Genomic DNA, 25,203 nt, shown 5'->3' with positions numbered 1-25,203 from the left:
AGCACCCATTGCTGGAGAGATGGAAATAACCATTTACCGTTTATGAATTTGTCCATGTAATACTACCTCCAGACACTAATGGTTCCTGAAAGAGATACTCCACCTTAAGTGGGAGGGCAACTTACTGGAAGTTAAAGGCAGTTTCTAAGCATCCCAGCTACTCCAGAAAGAGGGTAGGGCAGAGTGGAAGAGGGCGAAGGGGGGCAGGCAGTCTTGCACAGTGCACTCTTGAAAAGCACCAAGTGCGACCACTCCTACAACTACCAGGGAGCAGCCAGCCGTGCTTGCTGACCACCCCTAGGAGGAAGCTACATGTCTTCCTTCAAACTGGTAAAACTGGATGCCATGGCTTATGCTAGCCTATGGATAGTGTTTTTATCTCTTTCCAAGAACCTTCAGTTGCCAGAAAAATAAACAACACAGTGAAATCATCACCATGACCCAACTTCTTGGTGGCAACCAAATTCTGTTCTAGACCAAGTTACTTCAAACAACCTCAGCTATCCAGAATATCCCTTGGAGATGGGATCTCTCATATGGTATGAAGCGTGGCCTCAAATCGTAGCTGCACCTCAGCTCTCTTTTCGGAGAGGACTTCAGATCCTTAAAGCTGTTCTTGCTGCCTACAGTTAACCATGCACAGAAGGTGGGAGTCTGGTTATTGGGTGATCTGCTACATTGAAATTTCTCCATATGTTCCACAAAAAAAAAAAGTTGAGGTGGTTACTTCTTCCCCTAAAGTCATTGAGCTGCCAGAACACGTGCTCTGCGGAGACCTGAAATGCAGCTGCTCTAAAAACGGCATGCTATTCTTGGAAAACCTATGTCATTACTTGAACTGGATCTCCCTTACAATGAAATGGCTGCTGCTTAGCGACCAATGCAAAGGAAGAACCCAACTACCTCCCTCCCCTCCCCACCCCCTCTCCTAGTAAGAGTTGTGTTAAACGGAGACCAGGGAAGGGTAACGGGATGGCAACGAGGTCATCCTTGATGTCGATGCCATATGGATTTGGTGTGTGCCAGTGGGCAATTGATTCCATCTCTGGCCATTGTGATTAACAAGGGAGACAAATTCAAGTAAGTAAAATTAACAAGAGGGTAATGTCGCTAGTTATCTTTGCACAGAGCCACTTGAGGGAACAGTTCCTGAAATAAAAAGGAAGTGGGACCTGAGATTCAGAATCCAGCGTGGCTCGGGAAGAGCCCCTCCCTGTCGCATGGCTGTAAGGAAGTCACTGCGCTGTCGTGGCTACGTTTCCTTCCGTGTTCACTGACTCTGGAAACAACACAGGGAACCTCGGATTGTTTTGCAGTGAAAATGAGATCACTGATGTGAAAGGGGCTTACTAACACTAAGCCTGAAACGCAGCACACACATTTTTATTATTATTAAGTAACCTAAATTTAGTCGGTATTAACAGTTGAAGAAATCTCCAGAAATTGGTCTGAAGAGAAAATCCCTTGGATTCTGTTGTAAGTAGTCTCATACTGGCTCATAGAAAGCTTCTGTTTTAATCTTTAAATAGCTTCCACATTTATTTTCCCAAGACATTCTGAAGGTTCCTTCAAATGTGAAAATGACTCAGGTTTTTTGACATGCTGCTTTGGAACCTTCTAGGTGTCTATAAGTACACACATGAACATACTTGCAAACTCTGAAGGGTAACATTGTGGAAAAGCTAATGCAGATACTCTCAGCCTGAGCAGCTCACTGGTTATGAAGGCAATGACCACCTCTTCTATGGATACATACTTCTGACCATCGAATGGCGGTGCTTACCAGTCCAGCCCCAATACATGCTCACACATTCATCAGTTCTAACTTCTTTACTGGACCTCAACCCATGACCATCACCCACCTTTCTTCAAGTTCCACTCTGATTACAAATCATGAGGTCTTGCCCTACAGGTAGAATTTAAAAGGATCAGTGTCAGGCTCTAATCCCCGTAATAATTTTCGAATCCTAGGAAGCTGGATTTACCTTCTCCGTTCCCACTGAATGGAAAGTTCACATTGTTTTTAAGGAGCCAGCATGGAAAGTACAGTCTTGTCCTCCCGACAGCTGGAAGCAGTGTCTATCCACCCAGACCCGAGCCTTGCCCTGGGGCACAAAACAAACACGTGGCTGAACCATGGGTAAGGCCTTTCTCTGAGTCCTGGGTGAGGCCTGCCTAGGCCTGCTGAAATTACATGCATGCCACACACACTGCCCTGGGGAATTTGGTCTAATAAGACACTTCGTTGTGAAGATATGACTCTTTGCACACCCAAAATGGGAAAGAGTGAGAGAGTAACAAGAATGAGAAGCTGTGTGTGCAGGGAGAAGTGTGTAAATAGAAACACGGATCTTAGCCGGCCATTTAACCAGCTGTGTGACCTTGGGGACACTGCCAGCACTGAAAACATCGATGTCCGCATCACTAAGCTGGGCATAGCAGTAGTCCTTTCCCAATCACAAGCTCAGAGAAAAGCTGTACACTGAATGTTTAGCCGCTCCCAAGAAAAACTGCTAACTGGGGTTGGTTACTATCCACAGGTGGGGAGCCGTCTAGGGGAGGTGGTTAGCCATGCACTTTACAAGGAGTTGAGGAACACATGGGTTGCCTTTGCTTCCTCGGGAATGGTTCAGAGACCATGGGGATGGCAAAAATAGGGATGCCCATGACTTCCTAAGACTTCGTGAGAAAACATGAGGTGTGCCGGTGTTGTGGGCTGGACGTCTGCGCTTACTCCCTCCCTACCCGCAGAAAACCCACATGGTCATGACTATGTCATTTCAGGCCCATAACACACATACATAAAGTCCTAACTAATCTTTCCATGGAGGTCTAGCATCTCCTTCACATGTTGAACTCCTAACCCCAGAAGTACTGAGTCGGGAGAGGAGATTAGGTCATGGGAAGTGACGCCTCCTCCTCAGTGAGATCGGCAGCCACGCCCTCTCCTCAGTGAGATCAGCAGCCATCTAGGAAGAGGAACACCCCATTTGGGCTCTCTGCTTTCAGCCATGCAGGAACACAGCAAGAATACAGCCATAGGCAACCCGGAAGAAAGCCCTCCCCAGAACCTGACCATTCAGGCACCCGGATTTCAGACTTGTACCTCTAGCGCTAGGTTGTTTATGAGCCATTTGGGCTACAGCACTTTGTACAGCAGGTGCAGGGGACTCAGGTGGCCGAGAAGACCACATGACCCCCACGGTTTTCTCCTTCCTTCAAACTTCAAATGCTAGGGATTGCATTTCAAGTAGAAAGAGACAAGAGCATGCCACAGCTCAGTCTCTACAAGGACAAGGGGTCAATTTAAAAGAGAGAATCTATTTTTAATCAAGCTTTTCCATCAAAAGCCTCTACAGGGAATGCTTTCCATCCGAGTGCCTTGCCTCAAAAGCTGTCGCACACAATGATTAAATCTCCAGTCCTTTGGCCTTAGAGATGTTCCAGAAGTTTCCCTCAAACGATCTGTGAATCCCCTTTTTAAAACTGCTTCCACATAAGCTCATATAAAGCTCTTATCTCTACACAAATTGCCTTCGAGGTTCTCTTTTTAATAAAAAATGAATTTTATAGGAGGTTGAGGAGATGATTCAGTCTGTAAATACTCACTGGGTGAAGATGAAGACTTGAACTCAGATCCCCCAACACCCATGTAAATATCCGGTAGGCTTGGCAGCCTGATTATAGTCCCAGTGCTCAAGGGGCAGAGACAAGAGATTCCTAGAACAAGCTGGCAGCGGGACCAGCTGAATCGGTAGGCTCTGGATTCAAGTGAGAGGCAATACTTCAATACGAACAGTGGGGACCTGGCAGGAGAGATACCCGGCAGCAATGCCTATACATGTGTGTGAGCATGTACCAGCACACACGGAGGTGCACACACTCACACGTGAGCACACATATACACACACCACACACATGCAAAAACTAGCACTTTTTTCCAGAGATCTGACACATGTCACACATACACACTTTAATAAATATGTGTCACTTTAAGGAATCTACTTTCTATTTCCTACAAATATACAAAAGTAGCCACCCGATTTTATCTTTGTCTCCCGAGGAAAATAAATTACACATGCACACCCCAACATTTATGCAGAGTCTGAGCTGGTTTTGTGTGCTCAACGATAAAGCCATCTAAAGTTCTTTAAAAATAAATTCTGCTCTTTGGCCTGGTTGAACTGACTGATAGAACATCCCAGAAGGTTGAGTCTCCCATTTCTGAATATGCAAGCAGTGAAGGTTTCCTTCTGTTTTGTCATTTTGTTTTGCTTTTTTTTTTCCTGCCCTCTGACTGTCAGGATGCGCCAGTCAGTCACTGTCCGTGTTTAAAGGGGAGCACCATCATGACAAGGCAGGAGGAATGTTTTGTCACCTTCAGTCACAGGTAACAGCTCTGTCCTCATTCATGACACTGAGGGACTCAGTCACCCCTGACCCAGCTCTGTGGGAATCAGGGTTCCTGCACTCAGCTGCCCAGCTGGAAGCCTGGGTCACTGCACCCTGACTCCCTACACATTGATGCGGCCTGAATTCTCTGCTCTCTGCCTTCTGTGTGCTCCAGTGTCCAGACCTCTCAGCAGCAGAATCCTTCTTTATTGCCTGGTAAGAATGAACTACATTCTGGAAGTATAATATTAGAAATCAATAGAATTTCTACATTGCCATGAATGCCAAAACCTGTAGGTTTTCACATCTTAAAGTATGTCTACCTCATTTTCATATTATCTGAATTATCTGAATTATTTTACTGTAAGTCACTCACACGGGGCAGATACTGAATATTTGGAAGGATAATACATTTTCCTGCTAGGCCACTTAACTTCCACATAGATAACACCACCCTGGCAAGCACGCTGATGCCATTTGCTTTGTGGGGGATCAGAATTGTATCAGCTCATTTAAACTGGAACTATTCCTACAGGGTGAGTACTACCATAGTGAACATTTTACAGACAGGGACACTAAGGCACACCAAGGCCTTGTGGGACTTGCAGAATAGCACAGAGTGAGAAAGCAGAAGTAACTATTTGGACCTTGGTGGTAATACCCAAAACCAGGGGTCCTAAGCATCACCCCAGGAGTAATCAATGGATAAAAAGGAGACTATCACCCTTTACACTTCCAGTGTTTCCCCCACGTCAGCAAAAGCCAGAGCATAGATGTGGCAAAACCAGGACCGGTTCTTACCAGACAGGCATCTGTGAGTCTAAAACTGTAAAGGCAAAACTCCACTAGAGCAAATCTCATGGTGGTTTGAACCAAGGCCCATGAAATCCCTTTCAAACAATGGTGCTTGCTCCGTTCCAAAGTTCACAAAACTCAGGACCAGAAATAGCATCAGCATTTACCTGCTAAGACCTTTCCCTATGGTGTGGCTTTCACTGTGACGCCCTGCCCCCAACTCCTTCAGCCAGTGTGTACACATCTGACACAGTGACTTACTTTTCTCTAGAATAATACAAGCTGGGTCCAGACCACTCCTCTTTGAATACTAGGGACGTTGGGAAACTCGCGAGCCATTCTCTCATGCTGTTTAGGATACACGAGTATGAAAAGTAGCTGTCACTCTTTTGAAGAGTTTGTTGTTAGGCAAATTGTAAACAAAGCAGAAGCTCAGAATCACAGAGTAAGCTAAAGCATTCTTCAAATAACCACACACACACACACAGAATCATTCAGATGGGTCTAAAGGAGATATGCTCGAAGTAACATATATCCTAGGTTGTTGGAGTGGCCAGGCAGAGCGGACCACAGTCAGGACAGACCCCAGGAATGCTGGGCTAAAAGTTCTACTCACAGAAAGAAACATGGACAGAAAATTCCCTGGGGAGAAAATCAATGCTGCCCCTTGGAAAGGGATGAGACAGACAGAAAGAGAACCAGAGAGCTAATTAGTGCTGCTCAGAAGTCAAATTAAAGCCTTTTCTCTGACAAGCTGTAAATAGATGGGTTAGGAAGAGCTTCTGCCGCCCTCCTCCGGCCTCCAGCAGCTGGCTAGATGGCTGGAGCAGGTACCCCTGGAGGAAGTTGTAAAGAGAAGCACAGCTCCGGACTGCTGAGCAGAGCATACGGAGAGAAAGGCAGAAGGCGGGGAAATGGTATTTGCAATGGACCCCAAAGAGGCAAGAGTAGCTGCTTATTTAAAGTGGATGTTTACATTTATTCACCCAAGAAATAGTTATCTTCTACCGACCGATCAAGAAAAACAAGATTCTTCAAGGCAGCTAAGCCAGCTGAACTCTCCCTTAATCTCCAAGACGCCAAGGCAGACACTGCTGCCACACCATTTTACGGATGGCTCTGCTGAGCCTCAACGGGGACACACAACTTGTCTACCATGGTCTGGAAGACGCCCAGCTCACACTCCAATGTAATTCCCAGATCAGGAAATCACAACTGAGTCCTGACAAAGTTATATGAAGGGACCCCCATGAAAACCACCTGAATTTGGGCCCTCAGCACTCCTGCCTTCTGGGGAGTTTGCTGGCACACAAACCCAAGAGATGCTACGAGAGCACTGTGCTCAAACAGAGCTCGCTTGGTGTTTTATTTCTTCAATCTTTCACATGACACTGCTTTGCTGTGGCTAGCAATATGCTCCAGCCAACTCAAACGATTAGAAATTAGTCTTTTTGCCGTTACTTTGTGCACATTCTGTCTTCCTCTAGTATCTATCAGAAGCAGAGCTCACATGCCGCCGGATACAGCAGCCGTTACAAGATGGGAACTCAGAAGAAATCATCAGGGTCCACAGGACCAGTATGGCCAATGCGAACCCAAGCTGGAGAACAAATGTCCAGCCCAAAGGTAAATGTGGCTTCTCCAGATGCCTCTGGCCTCACAGGGGTCACCACCCCAAGTATGCCTTGGGGTGGCAGAGAGCACATGCACCCCAGTCCCAGCCCAGAAGAACAAAGAGGTGCGGTAACCAGGTTGGCCCTCCCTGGGAGTCCTCATTTTCTCAGATTAGAAAGTAGAATGTTGGAAAGAGCTGGCTCTCCTCTAATTTAATTTGGCCCCATGAGGCAAGGCATCTGTTGCCACAACAGAATTGAACACCAGCAAAGAAAGCACCATTCCATTTCTCCAGCCCCCAACTCCATGAGGCTCAGCGTGAGAACTCTCCCATGGAAAAGGAAAAAAAGGTTAACCTCCCAAAGATCAGTGTCAGCAGACATGCTCTGGGCAGCCGTTAGTGTGAAATCTTACCTGGTATGTGTCCCAATTGAGGAAGCCAACACTTGGTAGGACCTAAATAATGACTGGAGACAGACACTAAATTACAGGCAGTGTTTCTGTCTCATTTATCTAATAAATGCATGAAACAGAGTGCAGATGTTCAAAACTGGCTTTGTAAAGAAGAATGCAACACCCTGATATTCAGGAGCAGTCGATGTTCTCTCTATGCTACTAGCTCCAAAGTAACGAGCAGCCATGCCCACGCTGTCCTGTTTAGTTTCCAACTCCTCAGTTGTCCTTTGATATTACAATCTTGTTTGGAGGAACAGAGCACAACACGGGGAGCACAGGGAGCCCGCTGTGTCTGCAAGTTCTACCACAAGACGTTCAACTAATCATGGACTGAAAATTTTTTTAAAAATTTAAAAACTCATTGTTTCTGGACTGAACATGCCATATTGTCATTACTGCTTTTCTAATAGTTTCTGACAACTACTTAGGTCGCATTAGCATTGTGTTGGAAATTTTAAGTAATGGAGATGACTTAAGGTTTAGGGAAACATGCAAGTGGGCTATCTGTGAACGTGACGCTTTTTAACTGAAGAGGCTTGAGTGTCTGCAGGTTTTCATGTCTGCTCAGTGGTCCTGGACCTAATCCCCCACAGAAAGCAAGGGACAATCACACGCTGTTGTCATCACAGTCAAGGAATGATGCCTCTTTTCCACCAGCTGTCTACTCTAAGAGGTCCCATGCTCCTTGCCATTGTTTCTATATTATACCAGAAACTTCCTGTGAGAAAGGTCAAGTGTGACCACCGTGGCTTTCATGAAGAAACTTAAGCCCATGCATGGAGACTTCATAAGTCATGGGAAGTGTCAGGGCCTCCTTACAAACAAACTTGTACTTTCTCTTTCGCTGTGTGTCGCCCAGAGAGGAAAGGCAGCAGCTTTGCAGTAAAGCCTTGCTGCACCTACATAGCACCTGCAGAAATTATTTTAAAAGTGCGTAAACTTCTATCATGGGTGTCTTCGTGGGGATAGCAGGTGTCTCGGAGGTGGTTTTGTTCTCAGAAGCAAAACCAAACAGTTTGCGGAGGTTCATGAATTTATATTCATTTCCAATTCTGAAACAGTAGAGGGTTTCTGAAGGCACTAGCCCTAGAGACCAAGGCAAAGAGCTTCAGCCCAAAGAACAAAACACAGAAGGAGGAGAGTCGGGTGTGGTGACGCACGCCTTTAACCCCAGCATTCAGGAGGCAGAGGCAGGTGGGCCTCTGTAAGTTTGAGACCATCCTGGTCTACATAGTGTATACATAGTGCATTTCAAGACAGCCAGGGTTGTGCAGAGAGAGCCTGTCTCAATAAAAGGAAGAAAGAGAAGGAGGGAGGGAGACAGGGAGGGAGGGAGGGAAGGAGAGAGGGAGGGAGAAAAGAGCAGGGAGACCTGCAGTATTCTTGTAGGTGGGGTGAAAAGTCAGTGTATAAGCACGCGCGCGCACACACACACACACACATACACACACGTCCATGTATACACACATGGAAAGACTTCAAACCGGACACACTATGCACACCCCCATGGAGGGCCTCACCCTCCCTGGAGAAATGAGGGGATAACGGGGGGGGGGGGGAGGGCACGGGAGGAAGGGAGGGAATGGGAGAGGGACCTGGAACTGACTTGTGAAGCAACCTTGTTTCTTATCTAAATTTAAACTGGAAAATAAAAAAAAAAAGACTTCAAACCTAACACGGACTCTTAAGGAACCAACCAGAAAGATGCACTCTAAAGAGGAAGTCCTTTAGAGTCAGATCTGCTTCCAGTCCAAGCCTCATGCTTCAAGTTCATTTTCTACACAGCAGAAATAGTCCAGTCTTATCGTAGGACCACCATGAAGCTCAAATAAGATGCCATATACAAGTCTGGGGAGGAGGCTCAGTAGATAAAGCTCTTGCCCTATCAGCGTGAGGAGCAGAGTTCAGATCCAAGAACTACTTGAAAGCTGAGCTGGTACAGTGGCCACCTGCAGTCCCAGAGCTTGGGAGGCAGGACAGGGTATTTATTCCTGGAGCAAGCTGGCTAGCTAGACTGGCCAGAAACAAACAGCTCCAAGTTCACTGAGAGATCCTGCCTCTCTTCACTAAGAGAGATTTTAAAAAAGGCAATGCCAAATTCAGCTCTCCACGTACACCTGTGCACGCGCGCGTTCTCTCTCTCTCTCTCTCTCTCTCTCTCTCTCTCTCTCTCTCTCTCACACACACACACACACACGTTAACATGTACATGCACATATACACACATATACCCCCACCCGTGTTACTCACTCGTATACACACATGCACACACACAAGAAGATACAATGTACTCTGACAAGCACCGTCAATGTCAGCTCCTTCTCTCTCTCTCTCCTTCTCTGTGTCTTTCTGGGATTTTCCCCCCTTTCCATTTTACTGACTTTAAATGCAGCAGTTTAAAAAAAACAGTTCCTACATATTATATAGTCATTTACACATATGTATCTGTTACAGCACCATAATTTGCAAAGAAAAAGGAAGTAGTAATTTTAACAGAAAAGCGCCAGATCGCTTGCATTGCCTGCTAAATCCTTTCGCTTTACAGTCTACGGGGACTATTTGCTCTTGGGGTGCAGATTCTGAGATAAAGGAAAAAATTCTCATGGGAAAATCATCCCCCCAAAAAGAACAGCCAACAGAGGAAAGATAATGAGGGGAAGTCTAGGGGTATATAAAGGAGTTTATTTTACTTAACAAAGTAAAAGTCAGCAAAATGAATAATCTGCCTCCAGAAATGGTTATTTAAAGGCTTTTTGTAAAGGGCTCTGGTTCCTAAAAAGACAGGAGTCACTGCATATGCCCACCCACTCTCCATTTATTTTTAAACTCTAGCTTATATGTTCCTTAGCAACAAGAGGAGCAGATGAGACCCTCCCTACACACGCACACACACGCGCGCGCACACACACTCCTCCAAAGCCCCCTTCTTTCACACCAACTTTCATTCTACAAATATTCATGCTCTTCAAGATATTCCCACCTGCTTGAAAATCTCCTTCACCACCTCAAATGATCCCTTACATGAAAGCTGTACCTCCTACTCCAGATACACACTTTTGCATAGAATCTAGTCCCCGGGGCCTCCCTGACTCCTCTCCATTAACTCCCACCAGTCCCCTGAGGGTTGGGTGGAGGCAGTGGAGTGTCTCCTGAGGAGCCAAGACCCAACCCCAGACCAAATTGTTCCTTCTTCACATGTCTCTCACAACCCTTTCTCGGAACCATCAGGTGCGGCTCCGCAAAGGGCCACCATGGCAAACAGGTAGATGCTCTGATTCTAAAAATAGATAAATAGCAGTGACCAAAATGCAGAGACTACTCAGGATAAACCCATGCTAGGTAGATGACCACTCTCTGCCCTTCTTGCCTTTGAGGCTGCGTGGCGTGGTTTGGCTGGGCGGTTTATGAGTTCAAGGGTCAGTTATTGTGCCTCTGAGACAGCAGCTCTCATGTAGCGATGCTTAAGCATCACCTAAGGAGTGTGACAACCTCCTCCCCCACAGACAGTGGAAACTGTGCACCTGGGGATAGATAGCCAACAGTCTGACCGGCCACCTGAGGTGCTATGTGTGCCAAGTGTCACTACCTTGGAAATGGTGAGGCTTCATTTAAAGAGAAATAGCATCCAAGAAATAAAACCCGCCACTGCGGGGTTCAAGACAGGCCAGTGTCCTGTGCTATTCCTCTCTTGACATTTGCACGTCTCTCTCTCTCTCTCTCTCTCTCTCTCTCTCTCTCTCTCTCTCTCTCTCTGTGTGTGTGTGTGTGTGTGTGTGTGTGTGTGTGTGTGTACATGTCCATGTGCCTGTGGGAACACACCAGCCAGAGAACCGCCACTGCTGTCCCAATAGAATGCTTTTCCAGGAGAGAGGCTGAGAGAATGACCCCTGCCAAGAGGCAAGCAGAAGAGATTTCCCTTGCAAATTTTGGCTTCCCAGCCCTACCCAATAAGGAGCCTCATGAATACCAATGACCCAGGAGCCTCTCTGAGCCTAGACGCCCAGACCCACAATGTACTTCACATAATAACACACCCTACCCTACCGACCCCTCCCCACCATGCCCCCCACCCCCGGCAACTTACAGCTCCTAAATTAGGCTGAATCTAGCTCCTGTTCCCCTAAGAGCCAGACAGACCATCATAAGTAGAACTGCCTGTGTCCTAGCATACTTCCCTAGAGCTACCCCACTCCCCACCGCCTGCCTATTTTTAGAAACTGAAAATATAAAAAGAAAGATCCATTTGGATCTGATCTGTGTGAGTAACTAAGAGAACAACTCAGGTGGGAAACTCCCTTTGCGTGGAGACCAAAATGCAAGCAATGGAGGACCGTGCAAGCCTGGCTACCAGGACCACTTAGGAGCCAGCAGACGCCGGCCGGCCGGCATTTAGACACAGAGCACATGCCCTGGTGACAGGGCCTCCAGTCCAGGCAAAGCCTGTGGGGATCCCAATGATTCACACACCTGCCCCCACAAACAGAGCACACCCTCGCAACCCACACACCTCTGTCATCTGCTTTTGCTTACATAACAGCACATGGTGTGACAGGCTTAATACTTCAGATGGCTTTTCTAAAAGGCGCTGCTAACCCAAAAGGAAGAAGACTACAAAGATGGTTTCACCGACCCTTTTCGAGTATCACGCTGAGACCTAGCAAGCACAAGCCTTCATAAATCTATGCTGGGTTGTTGTCTAAACTTTCACGAAACCGCCAGTGAGGGTGGCCTCGGCACCTACTCTCTTGTCTGGGAATGGGAGAGGAGTGTGGGGAGCCTATTCAATTGTCACTTTGGTTCGAATCCCGACAGGGTCTGGGTTTCTTTAAACATAACTGGGTGGACGTTCGTCCTCCACTGTCCTTGTGTCACAAACCCATCCACCCTCAGGTGCCAGTACAGTGTCTTCTCAACCCATACCCGTAGCTTGGGAGTAGCTGCCCACATCATTCGCTGGGCACACTGAACGAAGGAGAGACCACATGTGCACGGAACCCCAACACCTATTTGACATCCCTAGAAGCAGAGACCTAGATCTCACTGGTCCTTAACAGGGGGTTTCAAGACAAGAACTTCCATAAGGATGTCTCTGCTGCATAAGGTTGTTCTCTCCTGCCTGTCCGAACAGAGCTCGGCTATCCAGTTCGTGCCCAAGACTCTTCCAGGGAACGCTGAAAGGCTGGGGAAGTACTGGAAAGGACACCAGCCGAGGGGCAACTTTGACGACTTTTCCTCAAACCTGGCATGTCTGGGTCTGCACCCATTAACCATACACTCACAGATGCGATTTTGATCTTGTCCTGACCTTAGCGTCCTCTACTGTTACAAATGGACCCCTCCCTGGCGTTGCAGGGGCAAGCTGGGGGGCATCCCGCTTCTTCCCTCCAGCCCGGAATCAAAGGATGAGAAAAGAATAATACATATCCCCAAGAGAGAGAAGGAGGGGAGAGACAGAGATTCAGAGACGGAGAGAGGGAGGGGGAGAGGCAGAGACGGCGAGAGTTGGGGAGAGAGAAAGAGATGGAGGCACAGAGACAGCGCGCCCTAACTCCACAGAAGTACCTTTCCGGAGCGAGAGCAAGTGTCCCCCGCCCTGGGCGGCACCTGTCTTGCTGGCTCCCGCGCCTACCTGTAAGAGACCTGCTTCCGGAAAGTTAAGTCCCTCAGCTTCTCCTCCAGCGCCTCTTCCTTCTCCTTCTGTGCGGCGGCCGCGGGCTCCTCCAGGGCAGCGGCGGCGGCTGCCCCTGCACCCCGCGGGTCCACACCGCCCTCGGCGCCTAGGCAGCAGCTCCCGGCGCCGCTTCCGCTACTGCTGCTGCCGCCCGTCGCCCCTTTCTCCTCTCCCGCCGAGGAGCTGGGGTTCATGGCGACCGCTCCGGCGGCCGCGGAGGAAGCCGAGGCGGTGCCGCTGCAAAGGCCGGGCGGGCTGAGGGCGCTGGAGGCGGCGGGAGCGCGGGCAGGTCCGCGCGCCGCTGGCAGGGGCAGCAAATGGCAGCCCCTTCCCGCAGCATCCATCCGCGGCTGCACCGCACCGGGGCATTGTGGGAAACTCCGTGCCTCCACTCCCCCTCCCCAACCAATCAGAGGCCACCTCTCTCCGCCTCTCCTCGGCCTCGCCCGACTAGCCGGCTCCCTCCAATTCTCCCACCCCCTTCTCCTTTTTCTAAATCCAGAGCAAAAGCCGGGGCTGAACTTGAACTCTGCCTGCAGGCAACAGACCCCAGTGGAGCAGAGAGGGGAAGGGATGGGGAACCGTGGGGCTTGGGACGCTGGGGACGAACACTGGTCCTTAGGAAAGGAGAGTGTCCTGGGAAACTTGGAGACAAGCCTACCGCGCCCTGGTTAGCGCACAAGGGAAGCAGACCCGGACCCAGGAGCTACTCTGCCCTGTCAGTGGCTGGTGAGCTGCTGGGCACGGCTTGGTCCCAATCCACTGATGCCAGATTCCAGAGGCAACATTTTCTCCGTCACCTCCTTGCAGCATCAGAGCTGGTTCCAGGCAATAACCTCCAGACGTGGGGGACCTTCGGGGGAATGTATCTGGAGCATTATTGGTAGGAACCTCCGGGGGAATTCGTTAACCATGTGAATTATAGAGGGGGTTAGATTTAAGCGCCAGCTGCTTCTTTTCAAGAAAAGGGTTGGGACATCTTCATCCACGAACGCCCTCGCCCAGATCCTCGCTTGATGCCTTCCAAAAGCTGAGAAGCTCCCTAAACAGCTGTTAATTAGATTGAATCGGATCACGGGATCCTCGGTGAAGCGGAAGGCTGAGAGCATCCCCGAGGCAGAAGTGAGGACCTGAGATGCCTCCTGTGGGCTCCCAAGAGGAGGAGAGGGGCGGCTTGCACAGAAAGGGGCTTCTACCAGTTCAGAGCCCAAGGCTGAAAACAACTGCGCTGTAGGAATTTAACGTCTGCTCTTGTTTCTCTCTCTCTCCTCCCCCCCCACCTCTGTTTTTGATTCTAAGATTATTGAAGTCTGTGCAATTTGAACGAAGGGCTGCAAAGTGTTTAAAGACAGATCATTTTCTAAATTAGAGGTTTGTCACCCAAGAAATTTCTGCTGTCAGCAAATGCAAGAAAAATCTATACTCAGCAGTAGGTGTGTGTAACCAAACTACATACGTAGATGTACGTGCTAGTAAAGACGGACGGGAGAGCAGTCGCCGTCTGACTTTGCCTGGGCAGAAACACATTCTTAAGATTTCTCTGCCTTTCTTTTGCCACTGCTAAAATTAGGAGCTTGAGCAAAGGTATCTCAAATCTCTTCCAGCTTTCAAAGTCTCCAACTCCTCTCACACATACATTATATACGACAGAAGAAATGAAGAAAGAATACCTGTTGGGGATCAGCACTACACACACACACACACACACACACACACACACACACACACACACACACACCTGTATTTCCCTAGCACCTTTTGAATAACTTTCTTCACACTCAGGCTACTTCCTACCTCCCTGGAATAGTGCAGCCCCTCTTCAGAAGGGACCTTTAATCACATTTATGGCAAGATCCACACACATCTAGATTAAATGTCAACCGCCCTAAATTCCTGGACCCCATCCTCAGTAGCCATATCGTCCCCAAACAATTCTTGCCACGTCACCCTTCTACTTTTAAACATCCCTAAAGGAGTACCATCCTTGGGGTAAAGGTCACATTGTTCTTGGGGTATGCAGCTGAGCTTTCAAGGCCACACGAGTGCATGGTGGAGGACTTGGTGACTTCCCCTTCACACTGTCATCACAGTTTCACCCAGAGCTGGCTTATGCGCAAGTTTCATCTGCTTCCTGCTCTTTCAATCCCCATGCTTGCACGCCACAGCCTGCCGTCTCCTTTGCTAGCTCCAATATCCTTCGCCTCCCTCAGCTCTTAGTGTACACGTCTGTCTCACCCAGAAGCCTCCATTTGATGACCTTCTAGAAAGTGCTGAGCGTACATCAACAGGCTCCCATCTAGTCAAGCTTGGAGCACAGTAACTGTTTCTTGTCAGCCTCTCCCAAGTGTGTGTTGAGGCTATATTGTATCCTCTGTTAGCAGGCAGATCATGCAGTGTGTGACAGGCATGCATATCAAATGCTGTCATTGATTCTCGAAAAGAAGTATATTTGGTTTTGAACATGCAAAATACACTCAAATTGACTTTCTGTCAGAGAAACACATGTTTCTAGTACAAAATGCCACTTGTTAGAATGATTTGCTGATAGACGGTGTTGGTGAACATGGTGGGTAGGTAAACTGAGGAAATTTACCAGCATCTATCAATATATGAAACGTATTACCTGAGATGGGTGTGGTGGCTCACACGTGCAATCCCAGCACTCACTAGGGAGAGGCAGGAGGATGTCTAAAAGGTATAGGTTAGCCTGGTTTATGTAGCAGGTTCCCAGCAGCCAGACTTACAGCAAGACCATTTCTCTAAAAATAAAAACAACAAGAGAAAACAAAAAGCACTTCCTAACCCAACAATCCACTCCTAGAAATGGTCCTTCTGGTTTTTTAGTAGGGATTCTCAGAATACTTAAGAGTGGAAATAATGTAGTAATTCTACATTAACATTAATATATGACTAATTACCTATGAGGAATGAAATTCTTCTGAGCCATTTGGAGAAATGGGGGAAATTATGTCATTACAAAATGATCTCAACAATAATAGTGTCAACTAAAAAAGAAAATAAGAGTCAAGTAAAATGTTCACCATGCTACCATAATAGTAAAACTAGGATCTATATACACGTACACACAACATACATATTCGTGCTTGGAAAGAGATTATTGAGATATATCAAAGTGAGCTTACATCCAGAAAAAAAGAAAGCTATAAAGCAAAGCAGAGGAGCTCAAGCAAAGTTGAGCAAACCTAGCTAGATTCTTGAGATTTCGTATAATTCAATCAATATGTACTAACAGGCGACATTCTGTCTCCCAGGCTAATAGAAAAGCCTGCCCGACCTATTAGGGCTCATGTTTGCATATTTAAAGAGTGTTTCTGTGGGCGCTAAACAAAAGAAAATGAGTTTTTAAATCTTGGACTGTGCATATGTACCCTAAATTAAGACAGAGAGACGCCTGGGAGGCACAGATAGCCAAAGCATAAGAAAACCAAATTCTGCTATGGGAGGACCTTCTGAGAAGTTACTGGAAAGATCAGTGGTCATTTTAGACCACTTACTTCCCCTGATACTATACTAAACAAATTTGGAATTTTTCATTCAGTTTCATTTTTTCCCTTTTATTTACTGAGGCTTGGAATTCCTCAACATGGACCAGAAGCATTCCAATCATAGAAAGGGACACTCTGTTTGAAAACATGTATGATTCCGAGTAACACAGTTTCCAACAGAAGATGAACATCACTTGGTACATGGAAACACAGGTTTCTGAATCCCAGATGAACCGTAAGCCTATCCTTGGACCCCACCCCATAACTTACCTTTCTATTATTATTGCCCTTCAACTTGGTCCTCCTTTTACATTATTTTATGTTCGTGTGTGTGTGTGTGTGTGTGTGTGTGTGTGTGTGTGTGTGTGTACATGCTCATGTATACCACAGGGGGAGTCCATTCTCTCCTTCCACCTTGTGGGTTCCAGGAATCAAGCTCAGTCTTGGCAGCAATCTCTGGAGCCATCTCACTGGCCCAAGGCTCGATTTTGGAAGGGGCATGGGAGGGTGGGGTTTTAAAACAGAAAAAAAAAAGTCAAGTGTTTACTTCGTTCTAAGTCAGTTGAGAAGGTGCTGGGACTAGAAATTTACCAGCCTATAAAGCTGCAAGGCAGATGACAATGCAGCTATTATTCCTGAGCTAGGTATGCAGGAATTTTCATGTAATAACACAGGATCATGTTTTGTAAATAAAAATAAAAATAAATAGTTGCACAAGCGTGCATATAGTGAAGATCTCATTTATTTATAGATCAAAGAGTAATAACGCTTTTAACACGTGTATGTGAGAGACAGAAGGAAAGAATAAGAAAGGAGGGAAATTACTATAACTAAATACCCGAGGCAGGCGAGAGTGAGCAGTGAGAGGTGAGGAGGGAAGGGGTGGGGAGGGAGGGGGAAGGTGGGTGGAAAGTGGAGAGGGAAGATTTTTCTGGAGCTGTGTGTATCATAGTCCACAAATTGATGCCTGGAGTCTTCACGAAGTCTCTAAGGCCATGCAGGTCTCCCTAAGATTGCTTGTCTTCTATGCAGCACCCCAACCACCTGTCCCTCACCCAGGCTGAGCCTCCTCACACCTCTGGACCCTACCCTGGCTGGACCTCTGCAGGAGGAAGCCACAGACCTTCACAGTTCACTCCACCAAGGCATCTTAGTGAGCATTTCTCCTGACACCTCTAAGTCAACATTTATGACGAACCTAACCATGTGTTATTAGGTACCTCGGTGACAGAAGTTTAACAGGCATTTGTGTCCTAACTTCAGTAGCCATTTGAAAAAAATAATACGCACAAATTAAAACAAAAAGATAATGTGCACAAATATGATCTTGTTTGCATTCCTTGGAAACCAGATCCCAAAGCAAAGCTTGCAAAGCAGACATCTATTGGTGTCTTCGCTGGGATTTCGATTGCTGTGACAAGAGCACCATGACCAAAGTAGCTTGGGAAAGAAAGAGTTTACGTCAGCTTACAACTCTCAGGTCATACTCCATCACTGAGGGAAGTCAGGGCAGGAACTGGTACAGAGGCCATGGAGGAGTGCTGCTCAATGGTTTGCTCCTCGTGGCTTATTTATCCTGTTTCCTTATAGCACCCAGGGTCACCAGCTCAGAAGTGGTCCTACCCACAATGCGCTGGAGTCAACTGCGTCTACCATTAATCAAGAACATGCCCTACAGGCCAACCCACAAGGCCAGTCTGGTGGGAACATTTTCTCGACTGAGGTCCCCTCTTCCAAAGTGACTCTAATTTGTGTCAAGTTTATATAAAAGTAGCCAGCACAATTAAATCCTTGTCAAGTTGACACACACAAACACATGATTATTAAAACATAACTTTCCTTATTCATTCCCCAAATTTCATATTAATATCAAAACCACACTATAAAACAATGAGAAATTACAATCCTGGAACTCGGAAATGCAGAGACAAGGAAAGTGTACTTATCTGTGCTGTGCTACTATAAAGCAGGCGAATGTCATAGAGAAAACGGCTTATTTAACTCACAGTTCTGAAGTGTTAAAGGCATGATGCCATTTGCTGGATTCAGGTGAGGAGCCCACGGGTGATGGCAACACAGTAGTGAGAGTCATGTGACAGGAAATAATAACAGCAAACAGGAAGACAGAAAGACCCAAACCACACTCTAATAGATTGAGATCGGGCTCTAAGTTATACCATATCGTCTAAAGCAGTGTATCCAGGCTGTGCGTTGCCCTAGGAGACTCCATCTTACGAACTGCTTTTGGGACCACGTTAAGAGCGTGGGATGACTACAGTCCCGGGATAGGCCTATGAGCTACACCTTCTGTGTGGAACCGCCCGTGCAGCACAGACTGGTGAAATGAGACTGCGGGGACACGTGAACATATGCAAATCAATCATGGGAACCAGAACCAAGACCAAGGAAAGAGTGTCACTTCCTCACCTGGACCCCATAAAGTGGTAGACACCTAGCACTGTGACAGCATGGCCCCTCAGACCTGACATCCAGGGTACATCAAGGACACAAAGGCAGAGAACACCTGCTGGACCCTGGAGCCTCAGCAAGGTTGAGTATCCCGCTACTGGGGCCACCTGCCCATCTTCCTGTTCTTTTACCTCAAGGCTAGACGCTACCCTGCAGCTTCCATCTGAGCCCTGAGCCCTGCAGGAGCTCAGCAGCGTTCCCCTCTAGCACTGGTCTTGGGTGGTTATCTTATCAGCACAGATTGACACATCCATGAGCCTGATACTGAAACCCTTTACACTCTATGGCATCTTTGAATTTGTATTCATCCTGTAAAACACACACACACACACACACACACACACACACACACACAGAGAGAGAGAGAGAGAGAGAGAGAGAGAGAGAGAGAGAGAGAGAGAGAGATTTACTGTGTGCGTTGTGGTGTGTGCTGTAAGAGTTAATATTAGTAATTAAGAAGAACCTACGTTCGCCATTTGCCTAGCCCTGCCTACCAACACAGGCAGCATTAGCTGCCAAACTGTTGCCATAAAATCTGTTGAGTCTCGTGAATTCATTATTGTTCCATGAATTCCAATACTGTAGTAATACACATACACGGGTGTCTGTGTTCTTGTCTTACGGAGATCACAGCAAGAATTCACATTTCTCTGTTACCATACAAAGTTCAATCAAGAGATTCTTTCTGTTGCATCTCCTGAAACCCTACCAAAGAAATGAGGACAGTCTCACTTTTTAATTAACCCACTCTAATTTTAAGGAGTCACATACCTTTTTATTACAAACTTTTCTTGGGTCACTTCTCTGTGAACACTGTGCTAAGGATTCAAAGATGGGCAAAATTTGATGGTTTCTTTGCATTGTCTTGTAATTATAATAAATCAAAACTATTCCCTTCCTATTTCGTTTAAACTTTGAAGTCATGTAGCAAATATGGTGACCTTTTAAATTAACAGTCACTCACATCCCCTTACTTCTCCATCATTCTGGGCAATAGGGGTGTGTGTGTGTGTGTGTGTGTGTGTGTGTGTGTGTGTAAAATCCTCATATCTCATACCAGGAATCTAGGGCTTCTCGGGCTAGGTTTTGATCAGAACACAGAGATGGCATAGCTCCACAGGCTTCCCTCTACTTCCCTCATCAAGCTTAGAGAGCCAGTCAATGTGTAGTATGTGGTAACCATCTTCTAGTTATGAAGCTAAACACCATGTACTAGGACAGAAAACTCTGAAATGTGTCCTAGGTCCTTCATGACTTTCTTGTGTATTTCCTGGTGCAGGTCACCACTCCATAAGACCTTTTAATTATATGAGAAAATAAACTCTGTTCTCTTTAACTACCTGCTGATTGCATTTTAACTTGTTATTTACTAATTGTTAAAGGCATTCCTGTTACAAGGTACACATAAATTCATAGGAGTATTGGAGATAAAAAGTCAAATACTCACAATAAAATATATCACATAGGATATTTGGATCCTATTCCAGTAAGACTGTACTTTGTGGATATGTTCCAGAGTTAACTATAAAATCAATATTACTATTGAACCAATCATCCTATGTCTACAAACATATCCTTAAAAAAAACTCAAGTACAGAAGGAGGAGATCTGCTACAGACTTGTTTTGGTTTTATTAAATTTATTCTTTATTTTACATACCAACCACAGTTCTCCTTCCCCCCCCCATCTCCTCCCATTCCCTCCCCCACCTCCTTTCTACCTGCCTGTCCATCCACTCCTCACAAAGGGTGAGGCCTCCAATAGGAGTCAAGAAAGCTGACATATCAAGTTGAGACAGGGCCAAGCTCCTCCCCCCTGCATTAAGGCTGAGCAAGGCAACTCAGCGTGGGGAAACAGGGATGCATGAACAGCCCAGGGAAGGAGAAATAGATGAAATCTCCTGGGTAAACTGGGGCGCAGGGGTGGGGGAGGGTGGGGAGGAGGGGTTGGGAACATGAGGTATCGGGACAGCAGAGTTTGGGGAGGGATGAAGAGGAAGAGCAATGAAAGAGATGTCTTGATACAGACTTGTTTTTACTGCTGGATAAACAAAGCAGTCAAAGAGGTCAGCAATAGGAAAATGAGTAAAGTTGTGTCTGCCCAGAACCAATACAAATTACTATGAGTAAAGACAGAAAAGGAATACCCAAATAAGAAGAGTTAGTTTTGGACACTGACTTGGTTTCTAAAATTATTTACAGCATAAATTATAAGACATCTTAAATCTTGAATACTATTTTAACAAGTGTCATGTTCTTTCAAAATGTCCTGTTGTGCCTCTAGCAGGGACAGAATTATCACAGACTATGGTTGGAAACACTGGGCATATAAGCAGTTTGTGCTTAACACAAACAAGAGGCAAAAGCATTTGCTTCGGCATAAGGGAGAATTTTCAGGATCAGCAAAAGTTAACAATGAACGAGATGGTTTCTCTCAAGAAAGAACATGGAATAAAGAGGCAAACTCTGGAGTTGTGGTCTGTGGTCTGGTGATCCTTTGCTTTACTCCTAATGTCCACTTATGAGTGAATACAGATTATACTTGTCTCTCTGGTTCTGGGTTGCCTCACTCGGGATGTCTTTTTCTAGTTCCATCCATTTGCCTGCAAATGCCAAGATGTCATTGTTTTCTACCGCTGAGTGGTACTCCACTGTGTAAAAGTAACACATTTTTCTTTATCCATTCTCTAGTTGAGGGGCATCTAGGTTGCTTCTAGTGTCTGGATACTACAAATAATGCTGCTATGAACATAGTTAAGCAATGTCCTCATGGTATGAGTGTGCATCCTTTGGGTACATGACCAAAAGTGGCATTGCTGGTTTTTTTAGGGAGGGAGGGAGGGAGGGAGAAAGAATTTATGGGTAAGTTAAAAAAAAGACCCAAACTTACTAAATACATCTGGGTTCATTTTTTATTTCCTTGCATATTTTGGACAATGAGTTTATTTTAATAATTGCAGTTGTCTTTTGCACAAATGGCAATAAAAACGATGTCAGAGACAAGAGGGATCTTGGAGATCATCTGCCATTGCCATTCGTGTCACAGATGAACTGGAGATCTAAAAAAGTTAGGTAGCTTGCCCAAGGGCACTCAAGCAGCTAATGGAGAATGAAGAGTGGCATTCAGCTTGTCTGCTATGCTATTTACTTCCCAGAACAAGGAGTCACTGAATGAGCATTTTCCTAGTAGATGCTTGGTACCACTGTATATGGGACAGTGTTATTCACATGATGTAAAGATAAGTAAGGTGCATATTCTTCCTTTCGGGGAGCAGAGTCTTATGTGCTGGCTAGTAGAGTGAGAATTGCAAGACACTGGCATGGACACTTGTGTGGTAAGTTCCAAGAGCCTTGGAACACAATCTTGCAAGACCTAGCTAGGCTGGATAACCAAAACAATCTTGGAAGAGAACAAAGTTGGGGTATTATATTTCTTAATTTTAAAACTTACTATAAATGTCTGGTTATCAGAACAGTATGGGCCCTGTTGAACTACCGGCTGCTGATGGATTCTGGGCGTGGGCACGGGGGGGGAGGTAGTTACTGTCTTCAAGCTGCACCAGCAGACAGTTCTAAGCCCATGGCCATGCAGATGGCTCTGCTTAAAAGTCAGTGTGTTGCTTCAGAGAGCTTCCTCCCTGTTAGCTAGCTTTCACAGTGCTGGAAGGTACTATGCAGGCTGGGGAGAAAAGTTACAATGGTCTTACCCATTGCGAACTGTGCATGCTACAATACCAACCTGCCAGGCAAGATATGCCCACTGGCGCAATAGAAACATGATGGTTACAGGGGTAACCAATTTTCAGATCAGCTGTGAGGCCTGCTCCGTAGGAGGAAATTCATACCTGGAACAGTAAACATGATCTAAATCCCTTTGTGTGAGTCATAGGCCATGGGAGTGGTATTATTGATATTTTTCTAACTGGACATCTTGTCAAGCTACCTTAGAATAGTAAAAAGAACTTGTAGAGAGGAGAGAGGGCCTCGTGGGAGGGTGATAAGAATGGATAGGGTTATAAATGTGTACGAAGTTGCCAAAGAACAAATTTAATAAGAAATAAAACCGAATGAGGCATGTCAAATAAAAAATTTAAAGAAAACCTTTCTGCCTCCATATCTGCAAGTCTACTCATATTTTCCTACAGCCTTCATGCTTCTATCATAATGCTGTTCCCAAGAAAAACTTACCTGGGAATCAATTTAAAAACATCAGTGTGGGACTGGCCCAGAGATAGACATACAAATCCAGTCGAGTATTTCTGAGAAATAGACCATAGCAGAGAGGGTCAGATGATGCTTGACAGCCATGAGAAAAACGCAGTGTGGCAAACAAAGAACCGTTATGTGAGCCAGCAATTGTACATCCACAGCCATATCCCAAGACCCCAAGGTAGGATTTCAAAGAGATGTGCACACACTGTGCTCACAGGAAAAGTCAGTATTTAAAAAGCAAGAGTCAAACAGGTGGGAGCAACCCAGATACCTACGAATGGACAAAAGGGTAAGCAGAGTGTGGTGCATCTACTCAAGAGAATATTGCACAGCCTTCAAAAGGCAAGAAGTGTTGACATGAGTTACAATGTAGAAAATGACTTGATACTATAGTATACCAGTTCTGCTAGTGAGATTAGTCTGTCTCAATAGACAGAATTGCACTTGAGTGAGGTATCCGAAGCAGTCAAATGTGTGCCTTGGGAAGCCTCTGAAACAGACTGAAGGAGAACCAAGCCCCAGGAAATTATGAAAATATATTCTCACCAGGAGCTGGTATTACTAACACGGTCTCTGACTCTAAAATCACAGCCCCTGAGCAAGGGAACTATATCCTCCAGTGAAGGCGAGTCCAAAGGACCAGGAGCCTGACACGGGCCATCACAAGGCAAGACAAGGCAAGAAATCATCTCTTGGTGGAGTTGTCCGAGCCACGATGCCCAACTCCGTACCACCTTCTGCTGCATAGTGACCTTCCCTCTTTATTAGTCAAAGACAATGCAGGATTACAAGGCACACTCCTTTTTTCCTTGTTGCCGAAGAGTTTTCCCCTCTCTGCTTCTATGCTGCTGTTCCCTGCGAACAAATGTTCATGTTCTCAGGACCAGAGGTTGCTTGTAGCAAAAACAGAGAGTCTGCAGCCCAATTCTGTTATCCCTCTTCAACTCCCTCTGGTGAGCCCGGTGCAATCAGCGAAGCACACTCAGGCCAGACAACCATTAGGGAGCCACAGAAAAGAACATTTCCCGCTTTTGTTTCAAGCAAGTGTGCTCATTAATTGAACTGTGGTCATTTAGACCTCTTAGGCCGGCATTGCCTCTCTTGCCAGCGGGCTTTGTAACATTTGTTTGAACTTCTTTCCAGCTAGTTCACCGCTCACCGGGCAGTGACTCAATCTTCACACACTGACCTCTCTCAAAAGAGCGCAAGAATTCTTTGGAAGTCTCAGAGAGTCATTCGAATTCTTTCTATTATCACTAATTCACTTTTTCTTTTTCTGTTTTTGCAAACAAGCCATTGGTTACAGAAAAATAAAATTCGATAGTTCTCAAATGGAATATTAAAGTCTAAAACCCAGAAAACTCCTCTGAAACCACCGTTATCAGTGCTGAGTGTGACGACTGAATATGTTGTTGACAAGTTGGATCCCTTCATGAAGTCACAGCTCTGCTTGCTTCCAGAGACATTTCCTTGGAGACAGGCATTGTGAAAAATCCTCTGTTGTCTGGTCACATCTTTAGGCTGCAATCACAGGGACCCCTCTGCTCCTGACCTTACTAAGCACAGGCATTTTCATAAGAATTCTGTCTCCCTTCTTTACTCATTCGTTCACAATTGTGAAACTGTGCTGCTTGGTGCTCAGTGCCCACCATGGGGCCCTGAAATCTCACAACAGTGACTCAAGAATGGTCTAGCTGGTGCAAAGTGTGTGCCCTGCATTAATTTTTAATTCACCGTAAGCATGGAAATAAAAGGTTTAATATTGAAGAGAAACAATAGAAGCTCCAGCTTCCCCGCAATCTTCCGAGGAACATGATTCAACACTGCAACCAGCTCATCAGCTACAGAAAGTTTTCCGCTGTTTGCTGCGCGTCAGCGCTAATTCCTTCCGGGGCGGGAAGCCCATGGTTCCAGCATGTGACCTGGGGTACACCGTACAGTTATGCTCATGATCATGACTGTGACTGATTGCCTGCTTGCTTTGGTGACTGCTGAACTGAATGACTAAGTCTCCCTGAATTTTACTGCTTGGGAGTTTGTAGCAGTCAGGAGTGTTATTAGAAATTACAGCAATGGGGCTCAGTCCACG

At 46.1% G+C, this 25,203-nt stretch overlaps 1 protein-coding gene across 8 annotated transcripts in view; it reads right to left on the bottom strand.

Annotated features, from left to right (window-relative positions):
• Dgki (diacylglycerol kinase iota) overlaps positions 1-13,275 on the bottom strand; it is a 445,999-nt gene extending 432,724 nt beyond the window's left edge. For all 8 annotated transcript variants that reach the window (XM_040728459.1, XM_040728462.1, XM_040728460.1 and 5 more), the window contains exon 1: positions 12,887-13,275. In XM_040728459.1, coding sequence (XP_040584393.1) covers positions 12,887-13,272 — 386 coding nt within the window. In that variant the 5' untranslated portion in view covers positions 13,273-13,275. The remainder of the gene's footprint in view (positions 1-12,886) is intronic.
• Positions 13,276-25,203: the final 11,928 nt, after the last annotated feature.

This window comes from Mesocricetus auratus, unplaced genomic scaffold (genome assembly GCF_017639785.1).
Source record: "Mesocricetus auratus isolate SY011 unplaced genomic scaffold, BCM_Maur_2.0 Super-Scaffold_100019, whole genome shotgun sequence".
Classification (NCBI taxonomy): Eukaryota; Metazoa; Chordata; class Mammalia; order Rodentia; family Cricetidae; genus Mesocricetus; species Mesocricetus auratus.
Note: the sequence above shows the minus strand (reverse complement) of the source record. Positions and strands in the feature narration are given on the sequence as shown.